Here is a 25,094-nt window from a genome sequence, read left to right as displayed (position 1 = left end):
TATATTATTGTTTAATCTTCATAGGAGCCCTCAGAAGTAGTATGCATTGATCTGTTCATATCGTAGGTGAGGAAACAGAAAGGTTCAATAACTTGTCCAAAGTCAAAGATAAAGTGAGTAATGGACCCTAGGATTTGATTTCAGATTTGTCTGACTCTGAAGTCTGGGCTTTTCCTTTCTGATGGAGGATGTAGCTTTTTGGGATTGGTGTGATTGGTCCTATTGGCAAAGGGAAACTGAAGCCTTCAGTAAAAATAAGGGAGAATCTAAGGCAGTCTTAGAGAGTAAATAGTCTGTCAAAGGGAATGACCCTGAGGTAGGTAGAAAGCAGGTGTAAGATAAGAGACAGAAGAGAGGATGGTTCGTCTTGATTAAGCCTAATTTATCTCTTGACCACTGATAGGAAAGGGGGGGGCAAGTTAGTAAGAGGAAATGATCCAATAGCCAAGCTTTCCAGGTTATTCTCCCATTTTCCCCTCAGCAGCCACCTCTGGGCAGAGGCTCAGCTTTAGCTTTGTCATCAAATTCTGGGCATAGACAAGGACTTGATTTAGGAAGGCAGGCTGGCTGTCCAGAGCAGCCTTGTCTCGTGGAAAGGACATGTGGCTGAGTAGGGGAGTGACCAGCCAGGAGTGAGGTGACCTATGTTTCAGTGCAGCCCATGAGGAAGGGAACAGTAGTGGTAGGTGGAGTGATGCTCATTTATTCTTGGAAGATAAGTATAGATTATTTTCTCAGGGGAGCCTGAGAAGCATCCTTAAAGAGAGAGTGGGAACTCAGCCAAAAGAACTGACCTAATTGGAGGTCTCAGCAAGGATCCGGAGCTGTTTCCTGATCCCTCGTGTCCAGGACCCTGTGGCCTGTGACTTGTGTTTTTGTGGTTTAGAGAAACAGGATGGAAAGGCAGAGGTACCAGACCCTTTCTGGGCATTTAACTTCTTCTGTTGGTCTGACGTGGCACTGGACTTCGTAAGAAACAAGGGGTTCAGCTGTGCAAGTTGAACGTCTTGGATATTTAACTCTTCTGGTTTCTCAGGCTCTTTCCGGAACCTCGTGAACTCTACGTTCATGCTGGTCTTAGGCACTTCATGTACAAAGAGAACCTTGTTCTTCAGCTTGTTTTGGATCCAGGGATCAGTCGAGGCCAAAAGAATTAATGTTTCTTGTAGCTGCATTGAAACAAAGGCCCTGTGGCTGGCTCACTTCAGGCCAATGCTGGGAGGGGAGGGGGAGCTCTGTCTACAGGCCCTTCTGGTCCCAGGGAATGAGGTCAAGGGGACAGTGTCTACGGGCGTATTCCCCTCTCCTCCCCTCTGACAAAGAGCACGTGGCGTGAGGATAGGTGGGAGAGGCTTGGAGGAAGGGTTGAGAAGAGGTGGGCGGGGATGCCTTACGCTCTTTTTCACAGACGGGCTCTTTTCCACATCCAGCATGTCTAGGACCAGGTGGAACACTTGTGGGCTGCGGATCCCCAGGACACCCTGGCAGAGGCAGGATGAGGGCGCCTAAATAGCCGGCCCCAGGAAGATGCCCTGTCTACACTCTTCCATTCTAGTGCCCTTGTAATGACCCTGTGCCTGGAGAGGAGATATGGCTTCGCAGCAGAGGTAGCACTTTCCTTGCCTTTTGGGGCCACTTCATTGGGTTCCAGTACAATTTTTTCACCAGAAGAGTCAAGATAGTTTCTACATGTAATATCTAAGCAATGCCCCTCACACCCTTCTCCTGTCCCTTATCCCACCCACCTCCAATCCTGAAGAAAATCTTTTCCTGAACTCCTGATAGGGCTGGAATTCTAAAATAAAAAAGCAAGCAAACAACCTCCCCAAACTTAACAGCCCTTTCTTCCCTTCAGTAACTGCTGGACTGCCTGCTCCCCCTGCCATCAAAACATCTGGTCAGAGTAGCAGAGCTGGCCTTACCAAAGAGACGACTGCTTCCTGGCGTGCAGTGGCACTTGAGCTCATCAGTTGCCTGGAGAAGGGAGTGAGTGTGTTGTGGTCCAGTTAAGGGGAGGGCAGGAAGGCTGGCTGCTTCTTACAGACCAGAGTGAGTCAGGCATAAAGCTGATGTGTGATGTTAATTTTATTAACTTCCCCTTCTTATTTCTTGGGTGAGGAAAGGGGCTGGGAGGGGAAAGGTAGGTACTGCAATTTTCCAGGGGGCACTAAATGATGATCAGGACTCACATCTGTCCAGAACATTACCTTTTACAAGTCCCTTTCATGTCCTCATCTTAATCGGAGCTTTATAGCAACCCTGAGTGGTAGGTATTATCAGCCCCTTTTTACAGATGAAGAAAAGCCCAGAGGTCAAAGAGTGACTTGGCCAGGGGCACAGGCAAGTGCGAGCTGAGAATGGGCCGTAGGTTCTCAGCTCTCTCTGACCCTCTGTCCCCTTCTCACAGCCTAGGATTTGGCCCTGGCAGTTCCCAGCCCAAGCCACTCACGCCTCCACCAAGTTCATCATTGTGGGCTTCATCTTGAGCTCTTCCACAGTTTCAGCAACAGCCTGCCTCATAGCCTGAAGAGGGATTAAGGTGAGACAAGGATTCAAGGGTGTACCCTTAAGTGCTTCTCAAACCTTATTGAATGTTTACTTTGTGCTACATATATGATCCTTGCCTCGAGGAGCTCATGCTCTGGTGGGGAAAGCAGACAAGTGGAACAGTCAGTCACACTCCTGAACTAAGTGTAGGGGCAATAGGAGGGTCTCCTAGCTCAGTCTGGGTACCAGGAAGACTTCCTGGAGGAAGTGATGCCTCAGCTGAAACCTGAACATGGAACATGAGTTAACCAGGTAGAGGGCTGGGGGCAGATTTCCCGGGCAACAGAGAGAGCATGTACAGAAGCCTGGAGGCAAGAGAGAGCACAGAGAGGTTAGGGAGCAGAAAACAGTTCAGTTTAGCTAGGTGACCAAATGGACTCTTCAGAGTGGGGCACTCTGAGTAATTACACTGGGACCATAGGTATAAATCAGGACGGGGTGTTCCTAAGCACAGCTGGTGTGTGGCTCTGAGCGGGAGTGTAGTGGGGCTAGAGAGGTAGGCAGGACTTGGGTGGTGAAGGGCAGTGTAAGCCCTTCTGAGGGCTTGGGGGGCGTTTGAGAAGTTCTATGCAGAGGTGAGCCGCAGTCTGATTCACAGTTTAGAAATATGTCTTCAGCAGTTCTGTGGCTGGTTTTGTAGCAAGATATAACAAAGATAAAAGCAAGAGAGCACAGAGGAAGGCAGGGTGATTCTGTTGTTGGTGGTCTGGGAAAGCTTCCCATAGGAGGTGTTGTTTGGACTGGCTTGAAAGGGACAATCGTATTTTAATAGGCAGAAGGAGAAATGAGTTACTTACCAGTGGGACTGAAAGCATGCGGCAGTTTTCCACCTTGCAGAGGAGGGAGAGGTGACTCAGGGCATTTTAAGCTGAGAGAACGACCCGCATGAAGGCAAGGTGGCTTGAAAACAGGGGCTGCATTAGGGTGAATGTGATGCTTTGGGGGGCAGCGTGGTGAGAACCAAGCCAGGGGGGTCTTTAGAGAAAGGTAGAGAGACAGGTATGAGCTGCCTGGACTTGGGAGTTTTGGTCTCACTTACGAAGAAGGGTTCATTATACGTCTTCCTCCTGAGCAGGTCAAACGTGAGTCCTTCCAGGCCCTGTGCCTGGATCTGTTCCAGCCCAATGGTCTTGAGCATCTGGCTGGCTTCAAAACGGTGCTGAGGGCAGGGGTGGGGAAGGCATGAAGGATAGACTCCCTGTCCTAGTCCTGGAAAAGGCAGGGTACTAGGCAGCCCTAGAGCTTACCTCAAGGACACTGGAATAGCACAGCTGGTCTAGGATGGTCCTGATGACCGTGGCTGAGTGCACACCCATTATCTTGACCAGCATACTGAGTGCCTGTGGAGGTGGGCAGGGCGGGCTGGGGTATACCAGGCCAAGAGGCATCTGGATGGCCAAACAGGCTCGAGGGCTAGAACTTGTAGGGAATAGGTGGGGTCCTTTCTCCTCCCTCTTGGCCTCGTGAGTGAGAGCGTAAGTTCATGTGCACACACATGTACATACGTGCATGAACACCCATACACATCGAATGTACACGGACATGTGTACATTTAGCGTCCATGCAACCCTGTACTCATATGTATATACATACTGACAAAACACACAGAGACCCTGTGGTGCTCCTTGCGGGAGCTTCTCTTCTCTGGGATGAGGATGACAGGGTCCAGACCCCACCAGTCAGCAGCGGTTCCCCAGTGCTCCCCAGGGAGCTCGTCCTCCTGCCCCTCACACCTGCATCTGCTGGGTCTTCGGCCCTTGGTGCAGGCACTGCAGCAGGTACTCTCGGGCTGTGCTGCTACAGGGCCTCAGGAACCCCAAGCACAGGGCCGCCTCCACTGCTGCCTTGTTCCCTGACTTCTTTATCAGCATCTGCAGCACAGGCACCAGCTTCTCTCCATCCTCGATCTGAGTCCTCTGAGAGGGAGATGAGGGACACGGGTGGTGGGACTATGTCTTCGGCCAGGCTTTGTCAGGAAGGCAATTCATTACTGCTTCCAGACCATCCTCCCTCCTCCTTAAGGTGAATCTCACGTCATGAGATTATTTTACCCACTTCCCTTATTTTTGCTGTCATCTACTTGCCCCTATGCCGCATCCTTTCATTTCTCTATGACTTTTCTTGTGGATGGATCAATGTTACTCTCTAACACTTCTGCCGTCTTAATTCCTAATTCCACAGAGAGACTTTATCATTACCCATTACTGCAACTTCTCTATGACCCCTCCCCCCCATCTTTCTGGTTCTCCTCTGATGTCAACAACTGTTGGACTCCACAAAGACTAACGATTCACTGATCACCTTGCCACTGCTCCTCACTTTCTTCCCTCTTTACCCAGCTTCAGTTCCACGGTCCTGCTCACTCAACTCCTTTACCCCCTCTTGCTTCATTGTACTCAGCTCTCCACCAACGCTGCGCCTGCACTTCCTGGCGGGAAACAAAGTTATGATGACTAATTTCACTTGAAATGTATGAACACAGACCTTGTGTAGATCCTTAATGCTGCCTAGTGATTAGACTGCTTTTCCCTGGGCAATTCTCTTTCCCACCGTTCTAATTCATTCTCTTCCCTCTGGAATCTCTAATACTTCTTCCTCTATTCTCTTAAGTTGATGACCTTGCTTCCTACTTTACTGAGCAAATAAAAGCAACTAGAAAAGAAGTTCCAGAGACACTTACCACCACTTCTATCCAACTTTCAACACCTGCACCCATATGTTCTTCCTTTCCACGTGTTACAATGGACCATGACCATCTATCTAAAGTCAGTCTCTCTACTCATGTGTTCAAGCTCATCCCTTCTCATCTGCTCAAGAACATTGCTGCACAATTCTTCCCACCCTCTTCAAAATGATCATTTTCCTAATGACTGGGTCATTACACCTCAGCATTGAAGCATGCTGTTATTTTTCCTTTTTCTGGTATTTACCCCTGCTGCTGACTACAACTCTTTTCAGCAAAACTTGGAAAGTTGTCCATGCTTGCCAACTCTAACTTCTTTCCTCCCATCCTCTCTTAAACCCACCCTATTCAGGCCTTCACTCCCACCTTCCCACCAGAATGGTTCTTTTTAAAAAATATTTATTTATTTATTTGGCTGCACCGGGTCTTAGTTGTGGCATGCGGGATCTTCACTGTGGCATGTGGAATCTTTTTAGTTGCGGTGTGTGGGATCTTAGTTGCGGCATGTGGGATCTTTAGTTGTGGCATGTGGAATCTTCAGTTGCAGCATGCAGGATCTTCAGTTGCAGCACGCGGGATCTTGAGTTACAGCATGTGGGATCTAGTTCCCTGACGAGGGATTGAACCCGGGCCCCCTGCATTGGGAGTGTGGAGTCTTAGCCACTGGACCACCAGAGAAGTCCCCACAATGGTTCTTGTTAAGAAAATCAATGATTCCCACATTGTTAAATCCATTGGATCGATTCTCAGTCCTTGTATTATTTGATATGGTTGATTTATCTCCTTTCCTTGATATATGTTCTTCACTTGATTTTCAGAATGCTGCACTCTTGTCTGTCTTCCTACCTATTGGCCACTTCTCAGTATTTACTGATTCTTCCTCTTGTCTCTGACCGCTTAACATTGGGGTGCCCCAAGGCTTGACTCTTGGTTCTTAGTGATCTCATCTAGGTGAATGACATTAAATGCTACTTATATGCTGACAACTCATAGATTTCTTCCTCTAGCTGTATATCTAACTGTTTACTTGCTGTCTCCCTTGGAGGTCCGGTAGACATCTGAAACATAACTTGTCCAAAATTGGGCTTTTGATATTATAGTACCTCCAAGCCTGTTCCACCTGCAGCTTTCTCCATGTTAGTTGGTAACAACCCCATCCTTTCAGTTTCGAGGCCAAAAACCTTGACCTCATCCTTGTTTCCTCACTGTCTTTTTTTAATTTTAATTTTTAAAATTTTTGGCTGTGTTGGGTCATTGTTGCTGCACGCGGACTTTCTCTAGTTGAGGTGAGCAGGGGCTACTCTTCGTTGTGGTGTGCAGGCTTCTTATTGTCGTGGCTTCTCTTGTTGTGGAGCATGGGCTCTAGGTGCATGGGCTTCAGTAGCTGTGGCACGCAGCCTTCAGTAGTTGTGGCTCGCAGGCTGTAGAGTGCAGGCTCAGTAGTTGTGGTGCACGGACTTAGTTGCTCCACGGCACGTGGGATCTTCCCGGACCAGGGCTTGAACCCGTGTCCCCTGCATTGGCAGGCGGATTCTCAACCACTGCACCACCAGGGAAGTGCCCCTCACTGTCTTTTATAACTCACATTTAACCTGTCAGAGTTTTGCTTTAAAAGTGTATCCAGAATTGAATAACTTCTTACCAACCACACTGCAACCACCGTGGTCCAAGCCACCATCGTGTCTTACCAGGATTGCTTCAGCAGCCCCTAACGGGTCTCTCTGCTCCCACTTTTGCCTCCCATCCCTGCCCATCTTTTTTCAGCATAGCAGTAAGAGTGAACCTTTTGAAACATAAGTTAGATTATGTTACTGCTTTGCTCAAATACCTATTCCACTCAGAGTAAAAGCTCAAGTACTTAAAAGTCATCCAGAAGCCCACATATGGTCTAGTCTCCTTTAACATCTTTGACCCAGCTTCATTTCCTCCTGGTTTCTCTGTTCCCACTCCACTTCCTTCACATGGCCTCCTTGCTGTTCCTTGACCATGCCAAGTGTGCTCCTGCCTCGGGGCCTTTGCCTGGATTTGTCCTTCTGCCGGGATGCCTTCTCTCAGATATCTGCAAGGCTTACCCCTCGCCTTCTTGTCTGTGCTCGGATGACAACTTCCAAATGAGGCCTTCCTTGTCCTCCCTGTTTAAAAGTGCAACTCATCCCATCTCCACTCAGCATTCCTGATCACTCTCACCTTGCTACGTAATTTTTCCATTGCACTTGTCACCTCTAACATACTATATAGTTAAATTTCTTGGTTATTGCATGTCCCCCCCCACTAGAATGTAAGCTCCACGAAAGCCGGGATCTCTGCCTGTTTGGTTTGCTGACATATCCCAAGGGCTTAGGATGGTGTCTCACACACGACAGCTGTTTAATATATGTTTGTTGAGTAAATGGATGAGTGATGAATTCTGTTTCACGTGGAGCAGCAATGGGGTCAAAGTAAGAGGACCCTAAGGGGGAAAAGTCTTGAGTAGTGTCAGCAGACTCTCTTGGTCCCTGTACCCTTTTGGCAGAGGTTTTCCTTTAATAGGTTATTTTAAGGATGATAATAATGATGATGAATCATCACTTAAAGAGTACAGGCATTGAACTAGGTGCTTTACATATATTATCTCATTTAATCTTCTCAACAATGCTATAAGATAACTACTCTATCCATTTTAGAGACGGACAAATGACACCTCTGAAAGCTGGCTTTTCAGAGGTTGTATGACCAGTTAAGTGGCTATGCCAATGCTCTGTCCAGGGAACCTATTCCACAGGGGACTCCACAAGGACAACGTCCTCCACCATCAAAGCTAGGAGCTACGTTACCTTCTCCCTGGCTTAACCCCCTGCCAACACTATCAATTACCTTGTCTTACCTCGCCCCAGTGACTGACTCTCCTCCCAATCACCTGGTCTTTGGGGACAGCAGCCCAGGAGTTCAGAGCCACCCGTAGCGCTGTCAGAGTATCCATCCTTTGCCCCTCATTTTGCCCCTTCAGCTGCTTGATGAGAGCTTGGATCACATGCTTATTCAGGCAACCTGGACGGGGAGGACCTCAGGTCAGGGCAGAGCCTCAGGGCTGCTCCTCTCTGCCAGAATCCATTTGACCCCTGTGCCTTCAAGACAGAAGCTCCAAGTACTAGGTCACAGGGTTGCCCGTCCCCTCAAGACACTAGAGCAGCTGGCTGAGCATGACGGCCGTTCCCAGAGCCCGTTCTCTCCCTCCCTCCAATCTCTTCTTGCTTTTCACCCCACCTTCCTCTCTCTGCCCAACAGTACATCAGACAATTCCCAGACCCTGCCAATGGCTAGGTTGCAGTGAGTGTACAGTCCACTCCCTTCTGTCCTTCCCCAAAGGGCAGTGTGGCTGCACTGCTTCCTTCCTCACCTCCCCCCTTCTCCCCACCCAGGGAGAGGACATACTCACCCAGGATGGCCAGGGTTTGACAGGCCTCATACTTCACTTTCTCTGGGCCAGTTTGGGCCTGATTTAAGAGGCGGTGGGTGGGAACATGCCATAAGGTGGTGGAATGTCAGAGCTTTCAGGATCATCTCAGCTTAACTTTTCATTTTACAAATGAGGAAACCGAGGCCTAGAGAGTGACCTGTTTATGCTCAAACACAGGGTACAGGCAGGATGGTACGATGGAAGGAACACAACTTGGGAGTAAGACTTTAGTTCACATCCCTTTCTGGTATCTGGTAGCCACATGGCCTTGGGCCAGTCACTTGGCCTCTCAGAGCTTTCATTTTCTCGTTAGAAAAATGCAGCTACTACTACCTATTCCTAATATTGGAAGATTTAAATGAGATTCTGTGTAAGAACACAGAACCCCCCATTATAAATTGGCATATAGGCACAGGCATTGACTCAGTTAAGGTAGAGAATGAATTCAGTCCCAGTTTTCTCCTAGCTTTTTAGTTGCTCATCTTGCCTGTTAGACAAAGGGGATCTTCAGATTCCCCCTTCCCCATCCTTTTAGATCAGGCTGCCCTTTAAAGAAGCCAAGGGCATGAGATGGGGACATGCCACACAAGGCAGCTCTCTCCTCCCTGCATCTGACCCATAGTCCTTGAGCCTGGCGAGCCTTGTCAGTGCCCATGTGCCAATGCTCTACACACCTCAGGCTCTGTTTCCTCCTCTCCTGATCTCTGTGCAGCCCCAGACTCACCACCTGCCATAGTGCTTCCGTGATAAACTTGTCTCTGACGCCCAGGCACCCCAGAGCCTGCAGGAACAGGGTTAGAGGAAAGGGAAGAGACCTTGGACACCACCACCGGGAATTTCCATCCTCTGGACACAGCTGGAGTTTATTCTTGGAACATCACTCTACCCTTGCCCTCCACCTCAAGCATCTTTCTACTCCTCAGCTCAGCCAACTCCTACCTGTAACCGTGCCCCTCCACCCTTGCCACTTCTCACCTGTGCTGCATAGAGCTGCTCATCCTCTCTGGGAGATTTCAGGCTTTCTGTGAGTTCCTGCCCATCAAAGGGAGCCAGTGGAAGGGAAGAAAGGGATAAATAGAGTGCTACAACTATACTTTCAAACTGGAAGGAGCTCATCCAATCCAATCCCCTTTCCTCCTCTCCCTCCATCTTGCAGGCAGCAGGCAGGGACAGAGGGCAGAAGGATGGTGTGAGCCCCAGGTAAGGGCACCCACAGAAAGAGAGTCTCCCCATTCTCCCCCGAGCCGTGGTCCCTGACCTTTAATCTTTGCCACTTCAGCGGGTCCCCAGTAGGGTCTGAGGGCTTGGATTCCATCTGAGGTTTTATAATCAGCTTGCTCATTGGGAGATGGAGTTTTGGGATGAGGGTACCCTCTGTGAGGTACCTGTGTGAGAAATTGCACAGGCAGCCCTGGTCCTCTTGTTCCCTCCCTCCTTACTTCACAAACTCTTCTCTGCCTCTGGTCCTCAGCCCAGCTCAGAGGTGAGACCAGAGGAAGAAAGATGAGCCTCCTTCTACCCCAGGGTCTCCTCTGGGATCTGGAGGCTGACTTGCACCACGCCCAGCCCCACTCCAACCCTTTCTTCTCTTTCCTTCCTTTCCTAGAAGATGTGGAGGGCGTGGAGAACAGGAAGGGGCCCAACACACCTAGGGTGATCTCTCATTTTCCACAGTATCTTCTGGGCCTCCCGTTCCTTTTGCTGATTATACAGGGTGTGCCAGTGCGTGTAGATCTCAGGCTGCTTGGAGTAGCAGTAAGGTACGGAGTTTGGCTTGCTTGGGTGCTGCCTCCAGCACTCCGGACTTGGGGGAAACTCTTCCTTTGGCATCTGGGGGGTGTGAGTGGCAGAGCAGTCACAGGGGGCATTCCTCAGCCAGGAAAAGGGCCAGGGTGAGAAGGGACTAGACGAGGGAAACAGCCCTTCAGCCTTGTCATCTGAGCTGAAGTCACAGCCACCTCCTAACCCACTGTGTGACTCGGGCAAGTTACTTCACCCCACCAAGATCTCAGTCTTCTCCTCTGCAAATTGGAGCTAATAATCCTTGTTCTGTACCCCTCCCAGGGTGGTTGTGAAGAACAAATGACATAAAGATGGTGAAGCCATTGCTGATCTGCAAATTGATCTGAGTACAGTTGGCCCTCTGTATCCGCAGGTTCCACATCCACCGATTCAACCAACCACAGATCAAAAGTATTTGGAAAATAAAAATTCCAGGAAGTTCCAAAAAACAAAACTTGAATTTGCCACGTACCCAGCAACTCTTTACATACCATTTACATTGTAATAGGTATTATAAATAATCCAGGGAGGATGTGTGTAGGGTACATGCCGATACCACACCACGTTATACAAGAGACTTGAATATCCATGGATTTTGGTATCCGCAGGAGTCCTGGAACCAATCCCCTGCTGATACTGAGGGACAACTGTACACAGTTTGGTTAGTTGAGCATCTCAGAGTACTTTGAAAAAGCTTTGGGCAAGGAGATGAAAAGGCAGGGGGCGAGGGAGATGTGAAGTAAAGGGGGGGTGGAAATTCAGGCTACAGCTCCTTCATTCAGGCATTCAACAGATACTTAGTGAGCACTTACCATGTGCCAAGCACTAGGTGCTGGGGATACAGTTATCAGCCCTGCCCTCACGGAACTTAATAGTTTGGTTGGAAAAGCAGGGTTTCTTCAAATAATCTATCTCTTACACAATTGTGAAACTGTAGCTCTGGTTGCAGTGGGGGGTTTTGGGTGGGTCAGGGGCTTTCTCGGAAGGTTTGGCTAGGATTCATTCCTGTCTCTTCTCAAGCCTTCCTGTCTCTACAACAGATCTCTAAGCAACAAGGAAGAGGGGCTTCAGCCAGTGGTTCCCAGTGTGGTGACTGAGAAGATCATCGTAAGAGTTCTCGGGTGATTGTCGTGACTTCAGAAAATGGGGCATTGACTCAGTCTGAGTAGGGTTGTCAGATTTAGTAAAAGCCAAGCAAATAAAAAACGGGATGTCCTGTTGAATTTTGATTCCAGGTAATGAAGGCAATATTTAGGACATATTCATACTAAAAAATATTCATTGTTTAGCTGAAATTTAGATTTAATCAGGCATCCCATTTTATCTGGCAACTCTAATGAGGAAGATCCCTGTGTTAATAAAAATGACTCATTATTAAGCCCTGCCTGCATAGCCTAAGCCTTACAGATATTGTCTCATAGCAACTTGATAAAGGGAGATGGGAAGGGGTTGGCTTGTGACAGAGGATACTCCTGAGGCTCAGGGAGGGAAAGTGACTTGTCCAAGGTCACACATAGTTAGTAGCAGCCCCAGGGGTGAGTGTCAGGGTTCTATGAACTAGCCTTAATGGGAAAGGATAGCCTCCTGCCCCTCCTACTTCAACAAAGCTCCCAGGGTGGCAGAAGTTAGGGGTCTTACCTGGTGGCAGGACAAGGGCAGGAGAACAGGAGCTGTGGCTCTTCTGAGTTCTATGGTACAAATGGGATGACAATGACAAGGGTGGATTGAAGAGTCATCCTTCCAGTCTTTCATTTATTTAGCATTAGCATTTAATGAACGCTGTATCAGGCACTGGGAGGTAAATAAGGCATAATTCCTGTTGTTCAGGGACTCATACTTTCCTGGTATCTTGGTCTGTGGAACAGTAAGATTGCCATAGCCTGGGAGCTTCTCAGAAATGCAGAGCCCCAGGCTCCACCCCAGACCTACTGAGTCAGGATCTTCATTTGAGCAGGATTCCTATGCACGTTGAAATTGGAGAAACACTGGTCTAGCAGAGTGGTTCTCAACCCTGGCTGGGTATTAGAATTATTTGAGGGAATTTTTAACATGCCTGAGTCCTACATCAGACTAACTGAATCAGATTCTCTGAGGAAGGGGCCCAGGCATTTTAGAAAGCTCCCCTGAGGATTCTAATGTGCAGCTAATGGTGAAAACCACTGGCCTCATTCAGTGGTTCTCAAACTTGATTGTGCATTAGAAAGAACTGGAGAGCTTGTTAAAACACAGATTTCCCTATCCCCAGATGAAGATTCATCCCCAGAGTGTTGATTCAGTAAATCTGGGGTGTGGTCTGAGAATTTGCTTTTCTAACAAGATACTGATGCTGCTGGTCCTGGGAACATACTTTGGGAACCACTGGTCTAGCTGGTGAGACAGAACTGTTTACTGGTGATTAACAGAGGGAAACAAATGTGAAGATGGATAAAGGCACATGTGGTCCAGATGAGGGGTCCCTAACCTGGCTGGGAGGAGCAGGGAGGGTTTCCCAGAGGAGATTATACACAAGTCAAGTCTTCAGAGCAAGTAGGAGGTAGCCAGACAGATGAGGGGGAAGAGCAGTGGGCACGAGGAATACCTGCAAACCTTGGAGTCGTAAGCATGGGGTGCAGATGAGGGGGCAGAAGCTGGGGAGACACAAAGACATCCCATCTTAGAGGGCGCTGGAGACTTACCTTGAGGGCTGTGGGGAGCCTTGAAAGTATCCAAGGGTCTGCCCTGCCTCTTCCCACGGATCTGCTGACATCACCCAGACCCCTGCCTGGGAGCTTTCCTTTTCAGGTCCCTATCCCTGACTCCACTCCTGTCCATTTCAGCCTCACCTTTGGTCCTTTCTGGATATTCCAGCCATGGGCACTTGAACATTGACCTGTTGATGTCAGAGATGTTGACTGATTTTTCGTAGTCCATCCTCTTCTCCTGGGGGAACCAGAGAGCACCTGGGTTGGGGAGGGGACTACAGGGACTACTCCCTTGTGGGAGCAGGGTCACAGCTCAGGGAGACCTGTCCTCTGTGGCACAAGGGGGACTAGTGAGGTGTCTGGGCTTCTGGAGGTGGAAGCCTCCAAGTGCTGGGCAACCAGATCGCCTAGGTAAATAGAACACTCCGGTTCCATTCTGGAGTCCCAGACTTGGCATCTACTTGCCTGTGGATTGAGCTAGTCCCTCTCTCTCTGGGAGCTTCACTTACCTTATCTGAAAAGTGGGAAAGCCATGCTTGTCTGGCTAGGTAGAGGGGCAGTGGTGAGGCATAAATTCAAAAGGAAAGTCGAAGCGTTTAGTGAACTTCAAGCTCACGTAGCCCATGTTAGGAGCAGGGATTGTCCTTAGGATTAGTCATCAGGAAAATGGCAAAAAAAATGGGAAAGCCCTGTTCATATACACGCCTCCCTCCTTGGCAGCAAGAGGTGGAACTCTTTTTTTTCCTTTTGATCACTGAGCACATTTATTTTATTTCATTTTAGAAAAAAAAAATCTGAGTTTTAAAAAATATGTGGGGATTTCCTTGGCGATCCAGTGGTTAAGACTCAGCACTTCCACTGAAGGGGGCCTGGGTTCAATCCCTGGTTGGGGAGCTAAGATCCCACATGCCGCCCACATGCTGTGAGGCACTGCCAAAACTAAAAAAAAAAAAAAAGAAACTCTGGAATTACTAAAATATATAAGAACAGCAATAATAAAAAATGCAAATGTGGATAGTCACATATATTGACACTGAAAAGTAGAAATGCCATCCCTTTACAGATTTTATCTCAGAGTCTATCAGCTGTACATCAGCTTCCATTGCCACCAACAGCTGACTGTCGTAGAGTCCTCGTGCTCGCTGAGCCACTGCTTCTGTCGAAGGTTTCATGTCATTTGTACTACACAGAATTCCTTTCATTGCTTGCAGTGATTGCTACACTGCAACCTCGACACCTAGCATAGTGCCTGGCACACAGCAGGCAGCTCGCTGTAGTGAGAAAACACAGGCCACCAAGTCCTCTGACTGGACCATCGCTTGCAATAAACTGATGTGCTGCACTGAGAAAGACAGCGTCACCATGTGGTTTTCCTGCCGAGAATGTTCATCCTGAATCTAAGTATGAGGAAACAATAGGCAAACCCACCTTAGGAAATATTCTACAAAAATCCCATCTGAACTCCTGAAGAAAATATCAATATATCTTAAGGACAAAGAAAGTCTGTTAAAGGACACTAAAAAGACCCAACAGCTAAATTCAATATGTGCCTGTCATTGGAGCCTGGATTTTAAAAAATAGCTCTAGAGGACATAATTGGGACAATTGTGGGGATTTGATCATGGACTCTATGTTAGAAAATAATATCGTGTCAGTGTTAAATGCTACTCATTCTGTGGCTACGCAGAATGTCTTTGTTATTAGGAGATACACACTAAAACTGTTGGGGGGAAGTGATATCACATCTGCAACTTTCATTTCAGAAAAAAATGTACATACCAACCATCTGTATAATATACGTGTGTGTGTATATACACACACACATACATGCACGTAGATAAAGCAAATGTGGTTAAATGTTAATATTTGAATCTAGATGAAGGGTATATGGGTGTATTCTTGCAAATTTCACTAGGTTTGAAATTTTGCAGATTAAAGATGGAAAAAAAAAGCAGCAGCTTTGGCATTGGACTTTGGACCTGGTGCGTCTAAATGTTAATTGTACCACCTTCCACCCCACCTCCCCTGTTTTTTTGGTTTGTTTGTTTGTTTTTGTTTTGCTTTGGGGCTTTGGGCAAGTTATTTCCATCTCTTGCCAAGGGTTTTCCCCCACTGTAAACAGGGTTAATAATACTCCCTGCCCCAAAGGGTTATGAAGATGAAAGATGGTGGATGTAGGGAGCTGACAATGCCGGGCACAGAGTGATAGCGCAGTTAACGCCAGCTCCAATTATGTGGATATATTTGCCAAGACAGGTTCACGGGAAGGAACACATCGATGGGAAAGTTGGAACACTCCCACCTGAAAAATGCTGGTGCCGTGGTAGAAAACAACAAAATCCCTCCTTCTCTTTATTTGAAACAACTGAGGTGTTTTGGGAGTGCCATGAAATCCCATTCCAGGGGCACGAGTGGTGTGTCAAAGAAACCCACTGCCGGTAAGGGGTAGGGTGGGCTAGGGTGGAAGCCAGCAGAGTAGGCAGAAGGGCCGACCATGGTCTGAGGAAGCAGGGAGGTGTGTGGCGGGAAGTGAGAGAAACTCTCGGGGCCTCGGAGCTGGGAGGTAGTGACTGTTGTCTCCCTTCAGAGTGGATGAGCTTCTGGTCCCTTTACCTGCTCTGTCCTGCCCAGGCCCCTTTTCAGAGAGCCTGTGCCCCCGGGGCCTGCTCACTGCATAGGGCCACAACCCCCAAATCCAGGATGGACACCAGATGTGACCAGCCCTGGATCCAGTGCTTAACGCTCACGAGGAAGGGGGGTTCCCGACAGGAAGTCAAACCAGGAGCCTGCTTTGTAATTGCGTTGAGAATTTTAATGAAACTCTGATTTCTTACATTTGCCAGTCACCCCTTCCCAGTGAGGGGCTGAGATGGGCGCTTTGGTCATGGGGCATGACAGTAGGAGCCCAGTCTCCCTCCCTCCTTCTCCTCCAGAGGTGCTGCAGAGCGGTGGCCGGGCGAGGGCTCTGAAGCTCGGAGCCTAGAGACCTCCTGTGCACAAGGCAGAGCCCCAGGAGCCCTGGGAGGCTTTTACAGCAGCTGCTGCGGGTGGTGGAATCTGTGCCCTCCAAGGAGCGGGTGGGAGGAGGGCACTGGGGGGAAACCTCCCAAGCTGGTTAGGACAAGAGCAAGAAGCAAAGTTTGCACAAGTTCAGGTTCAAGGCGTCCTTTATCCTAGCTCAACTCTAAAGTGTTGATGTACTCCTTCACCCATTTCTTCTCTGGGTTGGCGCACACCTGGCGATTCTTTCTGGTGATAAAACTGTGGAAGAGAAGAGGGTGAGACCTGGTCAGTGCTGGGAGCGCCAGTTTTGGAGATGAGGTGGATTGAGGCAGGGGGGAAATGATACTGGGTGGGTTAGTTTTGGAGCTCCATATGATTGTATTGGTGACGTTCAAGGAAAGAACATTTTCTCTTCTGTTGGGTCAAAGGGCTCCAAGCCAGAAGCAGTCCTGTGTGCATTTTAACCCCCCGCCCCCCAAGCCGCAAAAACACATGCAGCCTGGAGATCTAAGGGGATACGGGGCCCTAGGAGCCCAGGCTTGAGCTGGTCAACCACTTCTCAGCACTTCCTGTTTCAGACCCTGTGCTGGGTGCTGAAGATGCAGAGAAAAAGAGGTGTCTTCCAGGAACTGAGTCATGGCTGAGTAAGTGGGAGATGAGGTGGTGAAACAAATGTGTGATCTGGCCTTAGATAACACAGTGCCTGGCACACATAGACACTCGACAGAGGAACCCATCTGTGTGTGCCTGGGTGAACAGAAGAAGGACATGAACTTGAGTCTTGATTTCACCACTTACTAGTTAGATCACCTTGGGCAAATCACTTAGCGCCTCTGAGTCTATACGTTTACCTCTAAAATGTGGACAGAAATAATTCCTAGTTAGCACAATTGTTGTGAAGCTCAGATGAGATAGTATATATAAATTAGTTTTGAAAAATACCATGCGTGTGTTGTTATTGGGGTGCTGCGGGACCTCTGCCTTAGGGTGGATCACAGCAACATGAGCCCAAAGGTCCCGGTACTGGACACCGTGGCTCGGAGAGGTTGAGGACCCTGCGATACTGGCAGATGTCAAAGCACTTCTACCAGTTAACCGGCCAGAATGTGGAGGCCGGTGAGGGCGGGAGGCCTTATCTCTACAGGTGTTGATGGTGTAAGTTGGAAGGCTCACAGGCCGGGGATCATGGGCTACGTCCAGCTGCCTGCCTTACCTGTTTGCTGGGAGACTGGTTCTCTCTGAGGGACACCCTGGGCCTGGCCAGCAGTGCTACCCATTAACGTGTTACTGTGGAGCTAGCCCTGCCTATGTGGACCATTCTCGTTTTGGCTTCTCCTTCAGGATGCTTTCCTGCACCTTTTTGAGATGTTTCCAGACAAAGTGAAGGCTTAGGTTATCTGATGAGAATGAGGATTTCTTGGCCCCTTTTCGTGCTCTATCACGGAGAGCGTTTTTTCTCAGGGAAGCTGCTTCCCCTTCTCTGAGCCTCACTCAGAGCCACCTGACCACCTCTCTTTCTCCCCTGCCTGGCGTGCAGAGAAGAGAAAGGGAGCAGAAGGGGTGTACTGGGCTCTGGTGCCTCCTAGTATTTGTCTTCTTGTTTGGGGTGGTGAGGGAGCTTCCGATGCAGACCCTGCCCTCGGCAAGCCCGGTGTCATACAGGAGATCCTGCAGACTCACTGTCCTCTTTCCTCAGCCCCCTTGGCCTGAGGCCAGGAAGTCGAAAGGCTAGGAAACCGACATCTGGGGGGAGGGTTGCCCAGGCTTCCTGCTGCTGCTCCCTGCTGAATGTGATACTGGCTAGCAGCCGGCGTTGCCAAGCCTTCTCTCCCTGCCCGCTCTGTGGGGAGCCTCTCCTGGCCTGACTTCCCTCCGCCTTCACCTGCCCCTTGAGAGCAGGTGTGCTCAACATGGCTGCCCTTCTCTCCTGTGCGCTTCCTCACTCAAGTCTCTGGCCCTGGGTCTGGCACACCGTAGGTGCTTAATGGATATTTATTGAATGAGTTAGTGACTGAATGTTTTGCATTCACTCCTCAAGTTTCACTTGTCACTTCTATGTATATAATAATACATTTAGAGGGGGAGAAGGATGATGATATAAGTTAACAACTTATCAGGCACCTAACTGTGTGCCAGGAAATATTCTAATTTTATCTTTCTTTTTATTATCCTCACTTTGACCCAGTGAGGGAAATACCTCTATTTTACTGCACTTTGCCGATGAAGAAATTGAGGCTCAGAGAGGTTAAGTGACGGGCCCAAGCTCATGCAGCTAGTAACTGGCAGAGCTGGGATTTTAATCAAGACAGACTAGCCGGAACAGCCAAGACTGCTGTATTCCTGCCACTGTGACATCGGGAGACCCCTTCCTCCTATAAAAAAATGTCACATCTCCGGCCCCAGCACCCTTTCCTCGGCTACAAACCCTTCATCGTACATTCCCTGCTGGACTTTCCATAGAGTTGTTGTGCTGGCACCTTGGTCCTTTCCTTTTTAAACAGCTCTTCCTCAGGACTTCAGGGGGCTCCACCTTCACCCTTCTCCAGGTCTGGGTTGAAACCTCAGCATCACACTCAACCCCTCTCTCTTCCTTGCTACCGACCTCACAGCTCCTGCCAGGGCTTGCTGATTCCGCCTCAGAAGCTTCCTCACCCCGTCTCTCCTTCGCTTCAGGTCCTGTTCAGCCTCAGTACCACTCATGTGGACAACAGCAGCCTCTCCACTGGACCTCTCTTGTCTAGACTTTCCCCGTTCCAGCTCATTTCACACTTTTGCTTCATTGTGCTGACACTCAAGGCCCTCAGTGCTTTCCTATACGGAGACTCTACAAAAACCAGAGGAGAGTCTTGGCGACATCCCCTCTGCCTCATACACCCTGTCCCTCAGTACAATCCCAAGTCAAACAGCACTTTTTGCAGCAGACTTCGCCTAAATCCCTTCTCTTAGCTAAGCCCTGAATCGCGGTGTGTTCCCTCTTTCCTTTTGTAACGTCTTATGCAGGGTGCCCTGGTCATTGCTACATCTGTCTTAGACTGTGAGCCCCAGAAGGGCCGGGATGGTGGTTTACTCCACGCTGCCTGCCCATAATAGGTGCTCAAAGAAGGATTTTTTTTCCTTTTGAAAAATACTTGTTTTCAGAGATAAAATTAGCAGTGCTACATTTCTTTTGGCTGTGCCACGTGACATGTAGGATCTTAGTTCCCTGACCAGGGATGGAACCCGCACTCAGAGTCTTAACCACTGGACCGCCAGGGAAGTCCCAGCAGTGCTAAATATTATTGCTATACTTCGAAAGATTCATCAGGACCAAAGGCCAAATCTGAATACCTGTAACTTTGCCAGTGTCACAGAAATTTTTGGATTAAAAAACTTCGTCGTTATATGGAAAACTTCGTGATTGCCCCATTTTCATTCTTTAAGCCTCTGTCATCTTAAACTTCTTAAGCCACTATCACTAATGACCTTGCTAGAGTAGAAAGAGGAGGCTCCAGAAACAGTCTCCATCCCTCCCTCACTTACTGTACAACCTTGGGCAAGTCACCAAACCTCTCTGGGTCTCACTTTCATTATCTGAAACGTGGAGAAAATTATGCATACCTGTCAGGGATGTTATGATAAAATGTAGAGATAATGCATGTAAGACATTTGACACACAGTAGGCACTTCCTAGGTAGCAAGGATTATTATTTTTCTAAATATGGTAGCTTACGTATTTAAAGGAGAATCTCATTTCATTATTTCTTCATCAATAACATTTTTTTTAACACGCTTGACTGTAACTAGGGTCTTGACCTCTGACCTCTCCTCTTTAGCTCCTTTTGAAGTTGCAGGTGGATTTGATTGGGTGTCGGATATGGGGGACTGCGGGGTTCTTAACTGGAAAGAGATGACTGAGTCGATCTTCTCCACCCAGGGGCATGGCAGACCAGGTTCAAGAAACAGTCACATCCGTAAAGATCAGAGACCTAACCTAGCCCATCAGAGTGGGGAGGATCCTTCAGGAACACCTTGTCTAGCCTTTTTCCACAATAGCTGGTGGACCTGAAGCTAGAGAGGGAGGAACCATGGCTGTTTGAGCAGCCGGAGGATGGGTGGGAGTGGATGGGGCACCATCTCTGAGGGCTCATGGCCGGGGGACTGGCTCTGGGGCAAAAGGTGTCCCTCCCTCACCCCCTGGAGGGTTCCACAGGGCTGAGACTCACACAACTGCTGCCATGGAGCACTTGCTGCTGGTGTAGAAATATTCCCGGAGGTGGGCGCGGGGCAGCGGGCGGGAGAGGTAGGCAAAGCAGCAGGGTGTGGTGTCCGAGGCATCTGGGAGAGGGAAGAAAGAAGACTCCTGGATTCATTGCCAGTGCACACTGGGTATTGTGCTGGGTGCTTTATATGAATTATCTTTTTAAAAGCTTTTTGTTTTTAAAATATTTATCTATTTATTTGGCTGCACCGGGTCTTAGTTGCAGCACGTGGGATCTTCATTGCCTCATGTGAAATCTTAGTTGCGACCAGGGATCAAACCCGGGCCCCCGGCATTGGGAGCGTGGAGTCTTAGCCACCGGACCATCGGGGAAGTCCCTATATGATTTATCTTGAACAGACTATTATCCTCCTTTGGCTGAAACTGAGGCTCAGAGAGGTAAAGTCACTTGGCCATGGACACACAGTGCCAGAGTGGGGATTCCCTCACCTAATCCTTGAGCCTTCCCTCTATACCACGACCCCATAACTTTGGCTCTGATGGCATCCTGTGTTTCGTCCGGGCTTATCTTAGGTCTTCTGCCCTTATTCTTGCTCTCCTAGGATCCTCAGTGGGTTCAGAACTTGGTTTCTTTGAGACCTAGGGTGGGTTGCGGGGAGGCTTCCAAAACTCAGACTTCATGACTGAGCCAGGACCCCTAAGAGAGGCCTGAAGATGCATATTTTATCCTGGGACCCTCTGGCTGAGGCATACTGAGAAGGGCTCTGAACAGAGAAGGAGGACTTTTTGTTGGTCAGTTAATTCAGGATGGCCCCGGGAAGTGTCAGTTGCCATTTTCCAGCAGAGTAGTAGTGTTTCAGAGCCAAACAGAGCTGGGTTTGAACACTGCTTTCCTTACTTCCTAGTTGCGTGAACTTGGACAAGTTACTTAACCTCTCCGGGGTTCTATAAGTCGAGGACAGCTACTCAAAGAGTAGATGTGAGCATTAAATAAGATGATATTTGCAAAGCAATCAGCACAATGCTTGACCCAGAGTGGGCATTTAATTAGATTTTGTTATCCTTTATCAAGTCCCATTTTTTTCCATCTGTGAAATGGAGGGAATATGACTGTCCCAGGAGAGTTTTACTTAAGTGCTTAGAAGCTTCTTAGAAACCCTGCTGCTGCTAGACATGAGTTAGTCATGTTTGGAGGTCAGCTCGAGCTGCCCCTGCCTGCTAGTATCCCCAGCATCAGTCCACACTCAGCGAGCACCTGTAGGGCTTGGGGTGTAGACCTTGATGACACATACAAGTTGTTCAGAGGGTCCCTGCCATGAAGTGGCTTTGAGATCTATCAGGGACAACTGGACATCTGGGTAAAGCAGTACAGGGGAATGTAAGTCATAGGGTTCAGATGGTATAAATGCTACAGTTGAAAAGAGGGCGAGATCTGGGCCAGTCTAAGGGTTGGACCCCGGGGGGTGTGGTGGTCAGGACCTGGACTTACATGGGGAGGCAGATGCAGGAGCGCAGAGGACAGCCATGGCGAGGATGACAGCGAGGGCGGCGGCGGAGACCTTCATGGTAGCTGTGAGCAGAGGCTGTGGGAGATCCACCTGCTGTCTCAGGATCCTCTGCAGGGATTCTCTGCAGCTCAGGCTGGCCCTTTATAGGGAGCCCGGCCAGCAGAGGGGGCGCCCTCACTAGGGGAGTTTCCAAAAGAGCAGCCACACACTGGCTGATATCATAAGTGAAATTGCACAAAACAGAAAAGAAAACTGAAATAGCCTCCGGAAATTTGAGTCTCTCTCTCTCCCTCGCTCCTCTCTTCACTGCCCTCCAGTCCAGAGTGAGCTCATCACTTCCCTCTTTGCCCTTGAGAAGAACCAGCACAAGCAGCGGTGGTGGAAAAATCTCTTCCTCTGCTGGCATCTTCAGCTTCGTGTGCCAGGGCGGGGGTCCTCCCAGAGGTCAGGAAGCTGCTTCCCTGGGGACAGGAGGAAGGGCAGTACGACGAGATCAGAGCCCAGGTGCCCTGGCTCTCGCTGCAGTGCTCGATCCACTAAGTACTGCTCACCATGAAAAGGTTCATGGTTGGGACATCCTTGAAACTGAATGAAGTGGTGGTCTGGATTAGAGCCAAGGTCCTTCCTCCATTCCAAAGAATTGGATACAGTCAATCTTCATCAATTCCTATTTGGATAATTCAGAATTAGTGACAGTTTGGCCTGGGTTGGGCTGAAGTTGACTTCTGAATTATCTAAAAGTGTCTGTTGACAGTAACAAAGGCAAACGCATTTAAAAAAGCGTAATTAAAAAAAAAACGTAATCTTACACCAAGGATGTTTTTTGCTAGCTATCGTCACATACGTAACTTGGTGGCTGAGGGTGACTGAATCACCCAGAATGGGGAGAACTTGTCTCATTTCTTCCACCCGAAGACTTTGACGCAGGATGGTTATTATTCTCCCTTTATAGAAGTGGAAACCGTGCCTCAGAAGAGGTCACTAAGGTCCTCGAGGTCACACAGCAATAAGTGGGATTTGAACCCAAGTATTTTTTTTTTCAGATTGACTTAAAAAAAGAAATTGAACCATAGTTGACTTACAAATTGTGTTAGTTTTAGGTATACAGAAAAGTGATTCAGATATATGTATATGTATAGATACATATATATCTATATATATACATATTCTTTTTCAGATTCTTTTCCATTGTAGGTTATTACAAGCTACTGAATATAGTTCCCTGTGCTATACAGTACTTCCTTGTTGTTTATCTATTTCATATATAGTAGTGTGTATCTGTTAATCCCAAACTCCTAATTTATCCCTCCCTCTGCCCTTTCCCTTTGGTAACCATAAATTTGTTTTCTATGTCTGTCAGTCTGTTTCTGTTTTGTCAATAAGTTCATTTGTATCATTTTTTAGATTCCACGTATAATTGATACCATATAGTATTTATCTTTCTCTGACTTAGTGTGATAATCTATGATGTCTGACTTACTTCACTTAGTATGATAATCTTTAGGTCCATCCATATTGCTGCAAAATGACAATATTTCATTCTTTCTTATGTCTGAGTAATATTCCATTGCATATATACCACATCTTTATCCATTCATCTGTCGATGGACACTTAGGTTACTTCCATGTCTTGGCTATTGTAAATAGTGCTGTTATGAACAACAGAGTGCGTGTATCTTTTCAAATTAGAGTTTTTGTCTTTTCTGGATACATGCCCAGGAGTGAGATTGCTGGATCGTATGGTAACTCTATTTTCAGTTTTTTAAGGAACTTCCATACTGTTCTCCCTAGTGACTGTACCAATTTATGAACCCAAGTGATTCTGATGACCAGGCTCAAGCTCTTTCCACTGACCCACATCATTCAGGCAGTTAAGCTGTTCTTCATCCTCTCTAGGTGCCAGGTGCTGTTCTCAACTTGTCATAAGAATCCTCTCATTCCCTCCTGACTCGTTAAACAATTACCAATAGAAGCACAGTTTTGGAAACCATGGCCCATCTCATTTAAAGAAATAAATTGTAAGCACTTAAGAAACATCCAGCCATCTACACAAAAATGATCTGCCTGTTTGAATTGTTCCCTTCATGTAATCCTCTTAGTCAGCAAACATGTGGGAGGCTGTGCTGCCTAGTGGTTAAGAGCAGGGGCTTTGGTGTTTCATTTACAAGCCAGGTGGCCTCCTACAAGTTACTTCATCTCTCTGGTCTCAGTTTCCTCATCTATAAATCAGCGATAATAACAGTGGCCCCTCCCACAGCTGTTGAGACAATTAAGTTGCCATAAATGTGCTCACGCTTGGAAAGCTCTTAAGTACAATGCCTGACACTGTTAAGTACTTAATAACATTAGCTATTATTATTGTGTTATTATTGTGTTATTATTGAGTAAGAAAATGGCAGTCCCTTTAAGGATATTCTATACTGTAGGTTCTTCGGCAATCTAGACAGCCCCACCCACCCACCCCGGACCTCAGTTGATGTGGATTCGTGAACCCTATTACGAAGACTATTTTTAAGCAGGTGGGTCAGTTGAGGCTTAGAGAGGTTAAATGACTTGCTTAAGGTCACATTTCCTAAAGTGATAAGAATTCAACATGGAACCCAAGTCTGTCTTGGTTCCTAGCTTCCTACCACACTGCATTGTATCTAGAGAAATCCTGAAACGTTTGCTAAGGCTGTTTTTCCCTGTGAGCTCTATTTCTGTTGCCTTTCCTTGATCTCAGTTTCCTTCTTTAAGGAAGAAAGGAAAGTACTTTTCTGGATACCAAATACGCTGAGTTGGGACACGAGCTGAGGACAGAGCTGAGGGAACCACAGACGACCAACCTCATCCCCATCTTTAAATCCCAGTGAACGATTCTGCTGTGTGTAAGTGTGTGTGCATGTCTGTGTATAAATGGTAGTGGGAATAGGGAGTGGGTAGGATGACAGGGTTGCTAAGCAGGAATAGGCAGTGGGTACATCAGGAGTATTTTTCTTCCCTTTTGGTGGTTCCAGGGGATTATGGGTGTGCAGAGGAGAGAGAAGAACCTGACTGTAATTCCATTTCTGCCACTCACTTTCTCCTGTGCAAAATCAGAGTTCAGACTCACGGAATCAGTATATTCTCTGGCTCTAAAGTACTGATTCCATGAGGAAATCAGAGCCCCTGTGTAAACAGTACAGTACCTGGTACAGGGTGGGTGTCCAATGAATGGCAACTGTCATTATGATTTACCTGGCATTCTGTGTTCCCGAAAACCAGGAACGCCTGCCCA

At 48.0% G+C, this 25,094-nt stretch overlaps 2 protein-coding genes across 2 annotated transcripts; both read right to left on the bottom strand.

Moving 5' to 3' along the window:
- Positions 1–794: 794 nt before the first annotated feature.
- HEATR9 (HEAT repeat containing 9) lies at positions 795–13,358 on the bottom strand (the record flags this gene model as incomplete). Its single annotated transcript, XM_079905210.1, has 15 exons — positions 795–1,169; positions 1,395–1,481; positions 1,923–1,974; positions 2,450–2,523; positions 3,587–3,706; positions 3,795–3,887; positions 4,281–4,463; positions 8,127–8,257; positions 8,646–8,703; positions 9,391–9,447; positions 9,642–9,698; positions 9,925–10,051; positions 10,315–10,496; positions 12,087–12,136; positions 13,271–13,358. The coding sequence occupies 15 exons, from the start codon at positions 13,356–13,358 to the stop codon at positions 795–797; spliced, it is 1,734 nt and encodes a 577-aa protein (XP_079761336.1).
- A 2,567-nt stretch (positions 13,359–15,925) lies between these two features.
- On the bottom strand, positions 15,926–21,983 carry LOC307177528 (C-C motif chemokine 5). Its single transcript, XM_079904735.1, has 3 exons — positions 21,820–21,983; positions 20,335–20,446; positions 15,926–16,390 (listed from the first exon to the last, which is right to left on the bottom strand). The coding sequence occupies exons 1-3, from the start codon at positions 21,893–21,895 to the stop codon at positions 16,303–16,305; spliced, it is 276 nt and encodes a 91-aa protein (XP_079760861.1). The 5' UTR covers positions 21,896–21,983; the 3' UTR covers positions 15,926–16,302.
- Positions 21,984–25,094: the final 3,111 nt, after the last annotated feature.

This window comes from Stenella coeruleoalba, assembly GCF_951394435.1.
Source record: "Stenella coeruleoalba genome assembly, chromosome: 19".
Classification (NCBI taxonomy): Eukaryota; Metazoa; Chordata; class Mammalia; order Artiodactyla; family Delphinidae; genus Stenella; species Stenella coeruleoalba.
The sequence above is the reverse complement of the archived record's forward strand: the minus strand, read 5'-3'. Positions and strand labels throughout refer to the sequence as shown.

Excerpts from the sequence above, each read along its gene's own strand:
- LOC307177528 (XM_079904735.1), bottom strand. The coding sequence starts at position 21,895 with ATGAAGGTCTCCGCCGCCGCCCTCGCTGTCATCCTCGCCATGGCTGTC. Across the intron at positions 20,447-21,819 it reads TCCTGCATCTGCCTCCCCAT|ATGCCTCGGACACCACACCC; the intron begins GTAAGTCCAGGT and ends TCCCTCTCCCAG. Across the intron at positions 16,391-20,334 it reads TGCTCCATGGCAGCAGTTGT|TTTTATCACCAGAAAGAATC; the intron begins GTGAGTCTCAGC and ends TCTCTTCCACAG.